Here is a 17,534-nt window from a genome sequence, read left to right as displayed (position 1 = left end):
TTATGTAAAATCGTTCTAAGATAAAATATTACTGTTAAAATATACAACATGCACTCAATGAAGGACATGTAGACTTATGTACCAGTCCTCAAAATGCCTAACAAGTAATGTTTCAGTAACATTGTCATCCTTATATCTTTGTCTGAGTAAGTACATATAAAATTCTGTTGGCAGATGGTGTCATAAAAATTTAATTCACTTTTAAGTTCTTGTCACCTGTGTTGTACCATTGGTTTTAGCTCCATTGAAAAACAATCACTAAGTAAAACCTTTTTATTCTGCAAAAAGTAAAGTGAGATGATTTAAGAAACATGTTTTTGTGTAACGTAACATGAGAGATAAAAATGTAATCACATAGCAACGGCAGCAGAAAACACATGAAAGTTAAGGAAATGTGCAAGCTATTGGAGCCAGTGGCTCCTTCTTCTGGCTGGAGTTGTGAAGGGGAAGGAAGAGGGATGAAGGAAGAAGTGTGGCAAGATTTAGCAACTGAGAAGAGTTCCTTCATCTCTCTCACTTCTCCTTGAATGCTTGTGTCAGAAAGAGGAGCCACTGGCTCCCAAACCTTACACATTTCCATAACTTTCACGTGTATTTTCTGCTGATGCTGCTTAGTGAGTAGATTTTTTATCTAAAGAATCATCAAAAAATGATTACTTTCATTGATGTATGTATTTGTATGTTATATCTGGCTAAAGGATTTTGGTAATAGATTTTAGTAGTGAATTGACAAAAATATTCCAACCAGATGGGGTACGTAAGTTTAGAATTTGAGAAAGTGTTTTGATTTTATAATGAAAAGAGAGCATGCAAGGAACATAGTATAGGCAAAGGAAAGGTAGGGGTATGGCCTGGGAATAGTGTGGAAAAGCAAGGGAAGAGGGTAGAAATATAACTGCAGACAACACTTGCTCAGTTCCAGGCAAGGCTAATTGTGTATTGCATACAAGTTACAGAGTAGGGCGGAAAGAGGGCAGAGGGGAGGTTGCTCAGAGAACAGTATAAATGAGGGTGCATAGGCCTATAATTATAAACCAAAATGTGTATGATAACGAAAGACAGTTAAGAATCTCTTTTCTGAGGGGGAAGTGAAATAGACTTTTTAAAAATGTTACTTACTCTTTAAATTTGGAAATGGTTTTGTTGCAGCACAATTTAGAGTTTAACTTGTTGGTTATGTGTTTATCTACACTTATACTGTATGATGAGCTGTTGTCATACTCATAGCACTGTTTAAAGCGGTAATTAACCCTCAAACAGGCGTGCCATTTTTCATAACACGAACGGGCGTGCGGCGCACTTTGTTCACATGTGTAGAATAGATTCCTTTATGTTACCAAGGTAAACATATATGATCAAAATCGCTGTTTAATCCTAGTTTATTTAAAAAATGACAAAATAAACTTTCTTAATATAAGCTAAACCACTGTTTCATTAAACAATAATGAAATAAATTTTCACTATAGCACTCTGTTGCCAAGGACAGGTGTTACAGAGACAGTAATGACCCACTCGTAGCATTAAGCAGTGCAATTGCATCAGATCCCATTTGCATCGGATCCCAGCTAGCTGCTTATTTAATCACTAATTATCCCATCGACAACTGCCTCAATGTGGCATTATGTTGCTAGCTCGTGATAAGGGTAAATTTTTTTTTTTTTGCACAGATCATATATTTTCTCTCATCTAACTTGCTTGTTTTTTATATTACTACTGCTCACTTGGACATATGAGAACACAATTTATCACTGTGATACCTGAAGTAACAATGAAGGAATAGATATGGTTTTGCAGTTGTGGAACAAAAATGGAACCGTGCAAAATCATTTTATTTTTGGTTGGTGCACATTATAAACAGGTGTGCCCGCCCGAGGGTTAAATACACACACATTTTAGCACTGACGTTTTTAAAAAAAATATTGAGTGTAGTATAGGTTCTTGTCATACATCTTGTGCTTTTTTAATGGTCCAGAATTGTATGCTGTTCTTACTCCATGTTATATCTTCCTCCGTGTTCCTTCCCTGTACCTGTGTTTGAACACCCGTGAAGGTATCTTGAATCCCAGAATTATTGTTTGTGATTATTTTATGTTCTTGTTGCCCATATTCCTTTTCCTCTCTGCCAGTGAAAGTTCTGTACAAGTGTCAATGATGTACATGTATCATTTTTGTGGAGAAACAAATTTTAATAACAAGTTGAATCTTGCAAAAAGGAAAGCACCAACCAGCCTCCATTAATAATGCTATTTATTTACATGCATAGTGCCATTACTAGTACTGAGCTGACAAATTCATCTCCAGATGGCCATTCACTTTTAGATTACATTTTTTGTTGTTGTTTACATTAGTTGCGACTGTTTTTCTCCCTTGTGGTGAAAGTTCCTAGGGGTGATGGTACCATACAGCAAAAAACAATGAGAAATGCCCTATTTAAGAGTAACTTAACTAACAGTGTAAACAAGTCTCTAAGATAGAACTGTCTCAGTTTAAGGACACCATATTTGTGTTGAAATTCCCGCATCATGACATTCCACTGTTACCTGCTTGTGTTCACAAAATAATAAAAACTATGAGGGCATTTCGCAAAGGAAAGATATAATGGCTCACAGTCTTTAAATAGAACATTTATTTAGAAACTGTCAGTTACATCTTATTAACTGAATTATTTATATTCATAACTGGATTATTTGTTATTTTTCGACATAATCACCCCGATCATCCAAACATTTGTTAAGTTGGTCCACAAGCTTTTGTATCCCACAGTCATAGAAGGTTGCCACCTGTTGTAGGAACCACATTTCAACTTTATCTTTGATCTCTTCATCGTTGTGGAATGATTTTCCACCAAGATGTGACTTCAGGTAACAGAAGACGTGAAAGTCGGTGGGCGCAAGGTCCGGGCTGTATGGTAGATGGTCCAATACGTCACATTTGAATTGTTTGAGTAGTGCTTTGGTTACGAGCCCTGTGTAAGACCGAGCATTATCATGAAGCAAGCGGACTCCACTTGTCAGCATTCCCCTGCGTTTGTTTTGAATTGCCCTCTGAAGATCCGGGCAGTCTCAGAGGGTGGGCTTACTGGTAGTTGGGAGCTCCAACATCAGGCGCGTAATGGGGCCCCTTAGGGAAATGGCAGCAAGAGAGGGGAAGAAAACCAATGTGCACTCCGTGTGCATACCGGGGGGGGAGTCATTCCACATGTGGAAAGGGTCCTTCCGGATGCCATGAAGGGTACAGGGTGCACCCATCTGCAGGTGGTCGCTCATGTCGGCACCAATGATGTGTGTCGCTATGGATCGGAGGAAATCCTCTCTGGCTTCCGGCGGCTATCTGATTTGGTGAAGACTGCCAGTCTCGCTAGCGGGATGAAAGCAGAGCTCACCATCTGCAGCATCGTCGACAGGACTGACTGCGGACCTTCGGTACAGAGCCGAGTGGAGGGTCTGAATCAGAGGCTGAGACGGTTCTGCGACCGTGTGGGCTGCAGATTCCTCGACTTCCGCCATAGAGTGGTGGGGTTTCGGGTTCCGCTGGATAGGTCAGGAGTCCACTACACGCAACAAGCGGCTACACGGGTAGCAGGGGTTGTGTGGCGTGGGCTGGGCGGTTTTTTAGGTTAGATGGCCTTGGGCAAGTACAGAAAGGGCAACAGCCTCAACGGGTGCGGGGCAAAGTCAGGACATGCGGGGACCAAGCAGCAATCGGTATTGTAATTGCCAACTGTCGAAGCTGCGTTGGTAAAGTACCGGAACTTCAAGCGCTGATAGAAAGCACCGAAGCTGAAGTCGTTATAGGTACAGAAAGCTGGCTTAAGCCAGAGATAAATTCTGCCGAAATTTTTACAAAGGTACAGACGGTGTTTAGAAAGGATAGATTGCATGCAACCGGTGGTGGAGTGTTCGTCGCTGTTAGTAGTAGTTTATCCTGTAGTGAAGTAGAAGTGGATAGTTCCTGTGAATTATTATGGGTGGAGGTTACACTAAACAACCGAACTAGGTTAATAATTGGCTCCTTTTACCGACCTCCCGACTCAGCAGCATTAGTGGCAGAACAACTGAGAGAAAATTTGGAATACATTTCACATAAATTTTCTCAGCATGTTATAGTCTTAGGTGGAGATTTCAATTCACCAGATATAGACTGGGACACTCAGATGTTTAGGACGGGTGGTAGGGACAGAGCATCGAGTGACATTATACTGAGTGCACTATCCGAAAATTACCTCGAGCAATTAAACAGAGAACCGACTCGTGGAGATAACATCTTGGACCTACTGATAACAAACAGACCCGAACTTTTCGACTCTGTATGTACAGAACAGGGAATTAGTGATCATAAGGCCGTTGCAGCATCCCTGAATATGGAAGTTAATAGGAATATAAAAAAAGAGAGGAAGGTTTATCTGTTTAGCAAAAGTAATAGAAGGCAGATTTCAGACTACCTAACAGATCAAAACGAAAATTTCTGTTCCGACACTGACAATGTTGAGTGTTTATGGAAAAAGTTCAAGGCAATCGTAAAATGCGTTTTAGACAGGTACGTGCCGAGTAAAACTGTGAGGGACGGGAAAAATCCACCGTCGTACAACAACAAAGTTAGGAAACTACTGCGAAAGCAAAGAGAGCTCCACTCCAAGTTTAAACGCAGCCAAAACCTCTCAGACAAACAGAAGCTAAACGATGTCAAAGTTAGCGTAAGGAGGGCTATGCGTGAAGCGTTCATTGAATTCGAAAGTAAAATTCTATGTACCGACTTGACAGAAAATCCTAGGAAGTTCTGGTCTTACGTTAAATCAGTAAGTGGCTCGAAACAGCATATCCAGACACTACGGGATGATGATGGCATTGAAACAGAGGATGACACGCGTAAAGCTGAAATACTAAACACCTTTTTCCAAAGCTGTTTCACAGAGGAAGACCGCACTGCAGTTCCTTCTCTAAATCCTCGCACAAACGAAAAAATGGCTGACATCGAAGTAAGTGTCCAAGGAATAGAAAAGCAACTGGAATCACTCAATAGAGGAAAGTCCACTGGACCTGACGGGATACCAATTCGATTCTACACAGAGTACGCGAAAGAACTTGCCCCCCTTCTAACAGCCGTGTACCGCAAGTCTCTAGAGGAACGGAGGGTTCCAAATGATTGGAAAAGAGCACAGATAGTCCCAGTCTTCAAGAAGGGTCGTCGAGCAGATGCGCAAAACTATAGACCTATATCTCTGACGTCAATCTCTTGTAGAATTTTAGAACATGTTTTTTGCTCGCGTATCATGTCATTTCTGGAAACCCAGAATCTACTATGTAGGAATCAACATGGATTCCGGAAACAGCGATCGTGTGAGACCCAACTCGCTTTATTTGTTCATGAGACCCAGAAAATATTAGATACAGGCTCCCAGGTAGATGCTATTTTTCTTGACTTCCGGAAGGCGTTCGATACAGTTCCGCACTGTCGCCTGATAAACAAAGTAAGAGCCTACGGAATATCAGACCAGCTGTGTGGCTGGATTGAAGAGTTTTTAGCAAACAGAACACAGCATGTTGTTATCAATGGAGAGACGCCTACAGACGTTAAAGTAACCTCTGGCGTGCCACAGGGGAGTGTTATGGGACCCTTGCTTTTCACATTATATATAAATGACCTAGTAGATAGTGTCGGAAGTTCCATGTGGCTTTTCGCGGATGATGCTGTAGTATACAGAGAAGTTGCAGCATTAGAAAATTGTAGCGAAATGCAGGAAGATCTGCAGCGGATAGGCACTTGGTGCAGGGAGTGGCAACTGACCCTTAACATAGACAAATGTAATGTATTGCGAATACATAGAAAGAAGGATCCTTTATTGTATGATTATATGATAGCGGAACAAACACTGGTAGCAGTTACTTCTGTAAAATATGTGGGAGTATGCGTGCGGAACGATTTGAAGTGGAATGATCATATAAAGTTAATTGTTGGTAAGGCGGGTACCAGGTTGAGATTCATTGGGAGAGTGCTTGGAAAATGTAGTCCATCAACAAAAGAGGTGGCTTACAAAACACTTGTTCGACCTATACTTGAGTATTGCTAATCATTGTGGGATCCGTACGAGATCGGTCTGACGGAGGAGATAGAGAAGATCCAAAGAAGAGCGGCGCGTTTCGTCACAGGGTTATTTGGTAACCGTGATAGCATTACAGAGATGTTTAATAAACTCAAGTGGCAGACTCTGCAAGAGAGGCGCTCTGCATCGCGGTGTAGCTTGCTCGCCAGGTTTCGAGAGGGTGCGTTTCTGGATGAGGTATCGAATATATTGCTTCCCCCTACTTATACCTCCCGAGGAGATCACGAATGTAAAATTAGAGAGATTAGAGCGCGCACGGAGGCTTTCAGACAGTCGTTCTCCCCGCGAACCATACGCGACTGGAACAGGAAAGGGAGGTAATGACAGTGGCACGTAAAGTGCCCTCCGCCACACACCGTTGGGTGGCTTGCGGAGTATCGATGTAGATGTAGATGTAGATGAAGACTTTTCAAAGTCTGGCAATATGCAGCAGCTTTAATTGTCGTTCCAGGAGGCATAAATTCCAAAAGAAGATTGCCTTGTCTGTCCCAAAAAACAGAAGCCATGATTTTCTTTGCTGAAATTGACATTTTGCATTTCTTGGCTTTCGGTGAATTTGAATGGCGCCATTGCATTGATTGTTGCTTGGATTCAGGTGTATGGTGATAAACCCACGCCTTGTCACAATGTGATCAAAGAACTCATCACCTGCTTCAGCATAGCGTGTAAGGAAGTTGAGTGCAAAGCCCATCCTTTTCTTTTTGTGTTTTTCCGTTAACAGTTTTGGAACCCAGCATGCACACAATTTCCTGTACCCTAACTTGACGGTCACAACGTCATAAAGAGTAGTCATTGACATGTCCCGCATGATCTGATGCAATTCTTTCAATATGAGATGTCGAGTCTCACGAATTGCTTCCTCCGTTCTCCGAAGAAGGGTATCAAAGATCACAGATGGCCGACCTGTTCTTTGTTCGTCATGAACATTAGTCCTACCTTCAGAGAAATGACAATACCATTTTGTTACATTTTGTCGATTCATAATGTTCCCATAAACAGAAATAATTTCTTTGTGAATATCCACTGTTCGCTGACCTTTTGCATGAAGAAAACGTATGATGGAGCGCACTTCGCATTTGGCGGGATTCTGAATCGGCGCAGTCATTTTAAACACGACCTACTCGAACCAGAAGCAACGTTCAACTGCCGAACAACTGCGAGGAGAAAGCTAGCGGTTCAAGGTTAACACCAGTGTTGTGAACTTGCTCACCAAAACTCTTCTGTTCCTCTGGCGTACAGTGTATCTTTACTTTCTGAAATACCCTTGTATATAGTTTTTACTATTTTCTGAATGCAAGCAGTCAACAGTGCAACATAATGATACAGGAATTTCAATGTAAGAAATCTTAAACTAAAACTGTTCTATCATAGGGATTTGGTTATGTTGTTATCATTTATTGTTAATTACTTTTACAGTAAAATAGGCAGCACATCTTTTTTTCCTGCAGCTGACACCTAATGTAAACATCTAATGCAATTGTGAACAGCTATCTGAAGATGAACTTGTCAGTTCAAAGCTGGCAACAGTGCTTCTGTGTAAATAAATAGCATTATTAATAGTCCTGGTTACTGTTTTCTCCTCTGTAAGAATCAACTTGTATTTTGTTCACAGCCATGGTCTTAAAATGCCAATATTCAACAAAACTGCATTAACACATTTGAAGTTCCAGGAAACTTAGACCTGGGGAGTGTAAGTGTCCCTTTTGTTAAATCAATTTTTTTATGTTACATTAATGATAATTTTCTGTTTCTTGCATCAACAGGCTATATTGTAATCTGATTCTTCCATCTCAAGGCAGAATTTTTAATTGTCTGCAGCCTTTAAATTTTACATTTTGCATTTTATGTTCTAAAACAGCAAAACTCTCTTTCTTTTGCAGTTGGCCTATAGTTCATGCTCGGATGACTCAGATGTAAGCATAAAATTTGATGATGCCTCTTGTGTTTTGTTTTTGCATGTCTTTCCTGTGTTTTGATGCATAGTTTCCTTGTGGAAAATACTGTCTGTCTCACCAATAATTTTCTAAGCCACTAATTACTACTGACTTGCCCATTTTGTTGTTTCAGTTTTTAAAGATAGTCACTATCCATTGCCACCAAATCGGAGAATAAGACCATCATAATAATTTAAATGTGTCTTCTTTTGGAGACCTGAGTCCACAACTCTTAAACTGTTATTATTTCAAATTCCATGCCATTACCATATCTCTATGAATTTATGTGAACTGCTCAAGTGAATGAATTCATTGAAGATGTACTGTGTGCTGAAGTCCAATAATTCTTACCAATTAATAATACAAATTAATTCTTAATAATTCTTATCAATTAATGTTACAGATTACTTCAAGCAGTCACATTGTTTAATAATGCCTGTCTATAGTAATTTGTATTTTCAGTTGATATTCGTAAGAGTCAGTCAACCTAAGCTAAAATGTTCACGTTTAAAGTTATTTCTTCACGTTATTTTTCTCCTGTGTTCAGCTCTGCGTAGTTTGGAAGAGTGCCTTAATGAAATTGGAAAAAGATGAGAAAAATTAACTAAAATGCTGAAGGTATAATTTAGACAGTGATATGTGCTTATCAGGGTGGGGAAAAATAAAAGTGGCTCGGAGAACTGAGTTCCAGGGTACAAAGAATCGCAGCAGAGGTAAGGAGATACAGTACTAACCTGACTATGGCAGATGTTTAAAGTGACCACCATTCATCTCTTGGCACTTTTGTGTTCTGTTCAGTAAGTTGCTGGAATTACTGCAGTTTCATCCAAAATGTTCTGCTGCAGTTCTTGAAGACTTTGTTGTGATACACCTTATACTTGAGACCTCCCCACACAAAGTAATTGCACACTGACAGATCAGGTGACCTGGGTGGCCAGCTAGGTCCATGACCAGACGAACTTCAGCTAACAATTCTGTCTGGTGTGAAGATAGTGTGAATGTGCTCCAAGGTTTGGCCAGTTGTATGGACAGTTGATCCATCCTTTCAGAAGTAACTGTAGATCTGTTCCTCCACTGTCAATGCTGCCAGAAATGGTTTCAAAATGTTAGCAATGTAACACACCGAAGTCATTGTCTGATGAAAGAAAATGGGACCAATAATGTGACGTGCAGACACTCACACCAAACTCCAACCTTCTGATCATGCAATAGTGTTTTATGAAAGCTATATGAATTACCTGCTGCTCAGAAACTGTGATTCTGTGAGTTGGCATAACCACTCAGGTGAAAAGTTTCTTTCGTGTAGCTCTCAGTCCATCATCACCTGATCTTATTGCACCACTGGGAATTAGATGTTTCTTGTCTGTTTTAAGTAATGTTAGTATTCATCTATTTTTCATACTTCTAAGAACTTCGTACTTGTAAATAAATCCAAGAATGAGATTTTAATTTATGTAAAAAATAGAGAAATGACGTACTTAGCAGATTGGAGGTTTATCTGTGGCTTCATGACCACAAACAAAGAAAATGAATTTCAGACATTCACAACCAGAAATATATTCCACAAAGAAATGGCAGTTATAAGAGTCGAGGGACATGAAAGGGAAGCAATGGTTGGGAAGGGAGTGAGACAGGGTTGTAGCCTCTCGTCGATGCTATTCAATCTATATATTAAGCAAGCAGTAAAGGAAACAAAAGAAAAGTTCGGAGTAGGCATTAAAATCCATGGAGAAGAAATAAAAACTTAGATGTTTCCCGATGACATTGTAATTCTGTCAGAGACAGCAAAGGACTTGGAAGAGCAGTTGAATGGCATGGACAGTGTCTTGAAAGGAGGATATAAGATGAACATCAACAAAATCAAAACAAGGATAATGGAATGTAGTCGAATTAAGTCGGGTGATGCTGAGGGAATAAGAATAGGAAATGTGACACTTAAAGTAGTAAAGGAGTTTTGCTATTTGGGGAGCAAAATAACTGATGACGGGCGAAGTAGAGAGGATATAAAATGTCGACTGGCAATGGCAAGGAAAGCATTTCTGAAGAAGAGAAATTTTTTAACATCGAGTATAGATTTAAATGTCAGGAAGTCGTTCCTGAAAGTATTTGTATGGAGTGTAGCCATGTATGGAAGTGAAACATGAACGATAAATAGTTTAGACAAGAAGAGAATACAAGCTTTCAAAATGTGGTGCTACAGAAGAATGCTGAAGATTAGGTGGGTAGATCACATAACTAATGAGGAGGTATTGAATAGAATTGGGGAGAAGAGGAGTTTGTGGCAAAACTTGACTAGAAGAAGGGATCGGTTGGTAGGACATGTTCTGAGGCATCAAGGGATCACCAATTTAGTACTGGAGGGCAGCGTGGAGGGTAAAAATCGTTGAGGGAGACCAAGAGATGAATATACTAAGCATATTCAGAGGGATGTAGGCTGCAGTATGTACTGGGAGATGAAGAAGCTTGCACAGGATAGAGACCAAGAGATGAATATACTAAGCATATTCAGAAGGATGTAGGCTGCAGTATGTACTGGGAGATGAAGAAGCTTGCACAGGATAGAGAAGCATGGAGAGCTGCATCAAAGCAATCTCAGGACTGAAGACCACAACAACAACAACAACAACAACAGTTACATTTTGTGTATATAGTTGTTTCCCTGATTTTATTGTTCATGGATCCGTGTCTTAATATTTTACTGTTCACTAGATGGTCAGTGTCCAACACACATTTCCTCTTCTCCTCACCAGTGCAGTCATTGCCAACGTCATATGGAAAGTTTGCCAAGGATCAATAGCATATGATACAAAAATTATATAGCATATGCAGACAATGTGATGATAGGGGAAGTCGGTGAACAGAAATCAGAACAACTACAAAATACCTTGCAGAGGGTAATTGAAGAATCTGGGATGGAAACAAGCTTAACAAAAAGTGAGGCAAAGAATTTCAGCAGGAAAATGAAAAAAAAATAGTTGATGTAAATTGTAATGAAAAAATGTATTGTTTTCAAATGTCCAGGAAGTAAGTTAACCAGGAGAGGAAATTCAAGCAAGAATCTTTGGAGAGGGTAGAAAATTGTTCAGAACTTTATTTTTGTGTATCAGACATATTAAGAATTGGAAAATACCTGGCAAAGCAGAAATCATTATATATAAGTTGTATTACCAACCAAATTTGAGCTGTGATCAAAATCTTGGACCTCGACAAAGAAAGATATGACTGGAATATAAGTCTCAGAGATATTCTTTCTACAAGGTATCATGGGTGATATGAGAAAGGCAGGATAAGAAATCTCCTAAACAAAGATATGGAGGGAAATAGGTTGAAATGGTTTGGCCATATGAAAAGAATGAGGAATGAAAGACTATCGGTAAGAGCTTTGGAATGGACAGAATCTGGAAGAAGACCATGATGAAGATGGAGAGATCAGGTGAGGGCTGGTGTGAATTAGAGATGAAAAATTGACTGGGGGAGGAAAGAGGTGGTCAGAAGTGGCTGTGTGAATGACCTGCATATGCAGAAATGTTTCAGAATGAAAAACAAATTGTCTCATTAAGGTCAGCCCTTTTGAAATCCTTTCAAAATATATGATAATTTTGATTCATATAATAATTACAAAATAATAGCAACTGGAATTTTATGTATTGAGGGTATTTGATTAATCCAATAACAAAATTCTGTTGGAGAGTGGTTTACTATCAGCAACAAGTAGCATTATTAATTAAATGTACTGAGAAGTGAGTATATAAACTCAAAGATCTTTGAAGAGGCCACTGGAAAATGTTCATTTATCTGTCTTACACAGCATTCTTACAGTTCACTTTTTCTGAATTAACTCTTCGTTTAATGTGGCTGCATTGCTCTAGAAGATAATTCCAAATGACCACAAAGAGCGAAAATGTGCAAAATAAATTACCACCTTTGTTTTCAAGTCAATATAGAGAGAGAAATTTATAGTACAAAATGTCAGACTGAGCTTCATGTGTAGTTTATTTATTTTTAATACTTCATCCATCTGAATCCAACGAGTTTTACAGCTAATTTTTCTTTTGCTGTGTGAGCACCAATTTTTTTGTGTTCTGCAGGTTATATTTGTGAGATTAAGACTTAAACTGTTTGCTGTGAACCAGTTGTAGTAGGGCTTATTCAGTGATGATCTGGTCTCTCTCTCTCTCTCTCTCTCTCTCTCTCTCTCTCTCTCTCTCTCTCTCTCATTGTAGTAGTATTTCAAAGTTATTGGGGCCAAGGAAGGTGGTATAGTGGTCAAGATGTTGGACTTAACGGAAAAAATGAAGTTAAAGTACCCATCTAGCTCTACATTTTCTGTAATTTCTCTAAACTGATTGAGGTAATGTATCCTTTGCAGTGAACAGGAGGCAGTTTTCTTCCATGTCTTCCTCCTGTCCAAGTTTGTGCTTTACCTCTAATGACCTCATTGTTGACAGGATGTTAATGCTCATCTTTCTTCCTTTCTCAAAATTCATTGGCAGGTCATTTGTGTGTTTCCTTTATTCAGTTACCAAGCTTACATTTCTGCAAAATGCTGTTTTTGTTTCATATCTAGTGTATGTAGTCATCATAGAAGCCCCCCAGGTGGGCTCCTTTTGTGAGCACGTGCTTGGTACCACAGGCCCCCAGCCTCTGCAGAATTACTTCCTTTCTGTGCAGCAAGCTTATACATCTGCTATCCTTCCACACCTCTGCCACTCCATTGAGTGGTTTTCTTGATGGATCTTTTCTCATCTGCAGTGACGTCTTGAGCAGTTTGCAAGCTTTCAACCAGTGTTACACTTGCCATCCCTTGATCATTATTGCTAGTCAGGAGTCTCTTTATGCCTTCGAATGACGTGGATGCTCAGTGACCAAATCTGGACCCTGGGCCACATCAGGATCCCAGGGAATGAATTCACTGATAGCTTGGCCAAACTGGCTACCACTAAACCAATTCTTGAGATCTGTTTTCCATAAACAGACCTGCAATTGGTATTATGCCCAGTTTTAAGAATTTGGAGTATGGAATGGCTCATTCTTACTTCACGAAGCAAACTACCATTGATAGAGGAGACTACAAGTCTGTGTAAGTCCTCCAAGTATGCCTCTTGCAAGGACTCTACCTTTCTTTGCCACCCCCACATCGGCCATACTTGACTGACGCATGGTCATTTCCTCCATGATGAGGACCCACCCCACTGTCATTGTGGTCCCTTTTAACAGTTGTCCACATTTTGCAGGAGTATCCCAACCTAGCCACCCTGCAGTGGGCTCTTAACCTCCCTGACTCACTAGCCTGGTGTTAGGAGACAATGTTTCAGCGACTGACTTAGTTTTACTTTTGATTCATGAAGGGATTTTTACCACTCTCTTTAAGGAAGGGCCACTTAACCTTATTGGCTGATTGAGGGGGTTGGTAGAACACTCTCTTGCCTCCTCTGCCCAGAGCAGGCAGTGGCTGTGTAGGTTTGGTTGTCTAGCCCAGTCCTCATCCTACCTGCTCTTTTACTCTTCTTTCCCCCCTCTCATGTAGTCTGTCATACTTGTTCACCTTTTGTGTCTCTGTGCTTCTCTTGCCCTGTCCATGTTGCTAGTCTTTCCCAGGCAATTTCTGAGTGGAGTACCTCCAGTAAGTGGCACGGCTGGACGATGTAGGCTCTGCTTCCAGCTGCTCCCTAGAAAGGGCACCTTGCCTGCATGTCTTGCTCTGCCTCACTTTCTTGTTCTTGTTTCTTATCTTGCCTTCATTGACCCTTCATAGACTTGGTCATTTCTTCCCCTGGGTTTTGCGCAGAAGGCGATCTCTGATCTAGTCATGTAGACCTGTCTGTCTGAGGAAAAAAGGATTGATACCCTAGTAGTTTGGTCTCTCTAATCATCGAAGTAACCAACCATTATAAAATAAATTTTGAAATGTTGACATTTCCACCCAACTTATTACAATGTATAGGACAAATTCATTAATTACTAACAATCCATCTTCAAATACCTTTCGATTTTCATGACCTGCATATTTCATATCTCAAGTTGTGAGCCAAGTAGCAGTGTTACCTCCATCTTCACCTGAAGATCATCAACAGATTTCACCTGTGAAAGTAATTCAGAAATCCTGCATTCCATCTGTTTCCTCTTCAGTTTATGTGCCTTTCTTGAACAAAGAGAATTTTTTTTTTTTTACAAATTCCAGAACTTAAAAATTAAACTATATTTGTCATTTGTATCTACTGTGCATCCTTATTCCAGTTTCAGTGGACAGTAAATAGAAAACCTTATTAAAAAAATACTTCTTTTCATAATTGTGCTTCAGTGGAAACAATTTAAAAAAAAATAAAGTTTCCTCACTGTGTTGCACTAGCTGGTGTGTATTGAAATATTTTAATTTTTGCACACCATCAATTTATAACTGTAATGAGTCCTACAACACTGTTCCTCTGTTACACACCAATCACAATTATTCTGAATACAATAAGTAGTACTTGATTATAAAAAGCACAAGTTGGGGCCAACATCACGTGAAAGAATGTTTTTGAACATTCTGTTTTATGGAATACCAAAAAGTCGATGCTCATTTCAACACTATTACTATTTGAATATTCCCTCACGATGCCAGTATTTTCAGACTGCATGCATTTTCTCCTCTGTTATGTTACTTACTTCGAACTTGTGACTCATTGGACGAGTGGCAAAATACTATTTCCCTAGAATTCCATCAATGAACTGAAGTCTGCCACCTGATTTACCTATGACTGAGCCTGTGTAATCTTTCCATTTCATGTTCCCCATCCAGTTTGTACCAAAACTGCTGGCTGTACAGCAGATGTCAATAGAACTCTTATCAGCTGAAGGCCGCTGATGTTAAAGAAAAGTTACGCAGAATGAATCAAAGATACAAATTGTAGCCAAAGGTAGTTAGTTGTTCCTGAATTTAAGAAGGGACTCTTCCATTTGTACATGGGAATATAAATTCTGGTTAACATTGCAGCTCATATTATACAGGTTTGTTAACATTTACTGTATGTAGACAGCTGATAGTGTTAACTGAAATCAGTAAAGTTACGTAAATGAAACAGTATATAAAAACAGTAACTGTGTAGTATTCAGTTAGATATCTTCCTTTTCATTATTATTATTATTATTATTATTATTATTATTACCATTTATTATTATTATTATTTCTATCTTTTCTCAGACGTTAGGTCTGGTCAAAAATGGAAAGGGACGCGGACCTTGATCAAGTGTGACTTCCTTTTAACTGTACAGTATATGTTAAATTGCATTTAGGAACTTTCGGGTAATTGCACATGTATCAATAATTACGGATTTCTGTAGTTGTATATATAAGTTTGGATGTAGCTGTATACAAGGATCTGATCAGCTAGTCGTTGTTCTGTTAAAAATTTTAATTCTGGGTATCCAATAATAAATGTTGTGTATACTTGTGATCTGTATCCAGTTGTGTTGGTTCCTAGGTTTGTGGCTTGGTAATAACAGAACATGAGGTGTCGATTAACTTCATCTGACCATCTCATCCTCCGTCTTTGTTTTCCTTCTTGGGTGGTTGCAGGAAGCATATCCTACAAAACACCTCTATTTGGATTTAAATCATTTTCCAGTTGGCTAGCAGTGTCGTTACCATTGTGGGCGGGCATAGGGTTCAAACGTCATCCCCGACCATGACGGCACTTGTCCGAGGCTTCTTTAGTTCTGTCCTGAACCAACTAATCACACTAAAAGGGGGGTTAGCCCTATTAGTGGTTTGTTCTTTTCGCCGCCTTTTACGACTGTCAGAACATACCAGAGGCCTATTCTTTTCCCGGGCCTCCACAGGGATTATGATTATTATACAAATTTGGCCATTAAAGACCGTGAAAACAGTTATTTCTTGCGTTTCTGGGAAGTCTTCTTTCTCTCAGTCCACACTTCTTTCATTCTTGCGCTGAAGGAGGCTTTTCTCTCTTCAGACCATTTAGTTCCACAAGTCTTCTTAATTTTCACACCGAAACCCGTGAATGAATTCAGTTTTTTTCTAAAAAGGTTTCTGTTAAATATTGTTTCCTGATCTATGTTCATTTCTTTTAGATCTCTTTCTGTGTTGATAAACCATAAATTTTTATTTTTTAGATTTGCGATGTACGAAAATATTTGTTTTGTAAGTAATCTCCCCAACTTAGAAGAATTTCAACAGGGATTATTATTATTATTATTATTTGATATCAGTGACACAGTATTACTACTTCTTGGGCAAGTCACTAGTATTTGGTTGTTTGCAACAGTTGTTGAGCATGTGGACTAAGGGTTCTGTCTTCATCTGTTGCCAACAGAACACTGTGTGACGATGTTTTCTAATCTCCCTTTTTTTTCTGTATTACTTTGTGTACTACTTCAGCAGTAAATTTTTCCTGCACAGTATATATTCTTGTAAAGTATTAACTGCTTTCTGTTTCTTTTTGACAGAATGTGCACTGGTCTGTCTTTTGTATGCTGACTGTGGTAGTGTCTTTTGAATGTTTTTTTTTTTTTGTGTGTATTAAATCTGTTTATTAATTTAAGTAATGCTTTCCAGCAGCTGTACATACTTCATTTGTAGCATTATGAACTGAATTAATAGTGTGTATCATTTGGTTCTGCATATTTTTGTTAATATAAATTTTATGTCTTATTCCTGTGTGCTGTCTTAAAATGTGTTTAATGCTGTAAAGATGGACCTGCTGAACCCATCTCTAAGCTCCCAGACAGTTAATACCATGCTCATTACAGGTACATTTTTGATGGTAATTCATTGATGATATTATCTGTTTTCTGGAGAAAAGGTTTCTGTGTAGTTTGCTATTGCATTGAGTATATCCATATGCAATCTCACAATTATAAGTTTCATTTAGGCAGGGTAGATAGTATACATATTATTGTAGATACAGAACTGCAACAGTTTCTTGTTGATTAAAGCAAGAGTTTATTTATTATGAAGTTAACACAGTTGCAATCTATATTTTTTGGTGAATATTATATGAATAGTAAGACAGATTACTACTCGCCAAATCTGAGACATTGAGTAGCAGATTTGTTTATCGCTTTTGGATGAATATAGTGCACGCACAGGATGAGCGTTGTGTGTTTCTGTTAACAAAATAAATGTCTTATTTTCATAGTGAATTGTTTCCATTAGTGGGTCCTCAATTTTATTCTAGTGATGCAAATGAATTAGAGGCCGAATTTGAAATCCCTGATGTATCATTGGTAATGTACAGTGAGTGACACAAAGTAGAGAAATCACTAACACATAGCACTGTGATTTGTTGGTACTGTGCAGAGAATGTTTGAGATATTTGTTGGAATAAACTGCCTGACAAAATGAATTAAGTGCCAGTATGACATGGTTGTATGTTGATATAACTTTGTACATATACACAACATAAGCAGGCATGTAACTAATTAAAGTAGTAATTTTCTTTTACAAATAGTATGGCTACCAGAGTGCATTAGTGTTGTACCAGACTTGGTAAGATACA

At 39.0% G+C, this 17,534-nt stretch overlaps 1 protein-coding gene across 3 annotated transcripts in view; it reads left to right on the top strand.

The window, feature by feature from the left end:
- LOC124796266 (F-actin-monooxygenase Mical) overlaps window positions 1-17,534 on the top strand; it is a 554,406-nt gene that overhangs the window by 447,667 nt on the left and 89,205 nt on the right. For 2 of the 3 annotated variants that reach the window (XM_047260379.1, XM_047260377.1), the window contains one exon: window positions 7,981-8,013. The exons of the other annotated variant lie outside the window; for it this stretch is intronic. In XM_047260379.1, the coding sequence (XP_047116335.1) occupies window positions 7,981-8,013 (33 nt within the window). The remainder of the gene's footprint in view (window positions 1-7,980; window positions 8,014-17,534) is intronic. 3 annotated transcript variants of the gene reach the window in all.

The sequence above is a fragment of the Schistocerca piceifrons genome, chromosome 4 (genome assembly GCF_021461385.2).
Source record: "Schistocerca piceifrons isolate TAMUIC-IGC-003096 chromosome 4, iqSchPice1.1, whole genome shotgun sequence".
Lineage (NCBI taxonomy): Eukaryota > Metazoa > Arthropoda > Insecta > Orthoptera > Acrididae > Schistocerca > Schistocerca piceifrons.
Note: the sequence above shows the minus strand (reverse complement) of the source record. Positions and strands in the feature narration are given on the sequence as shown.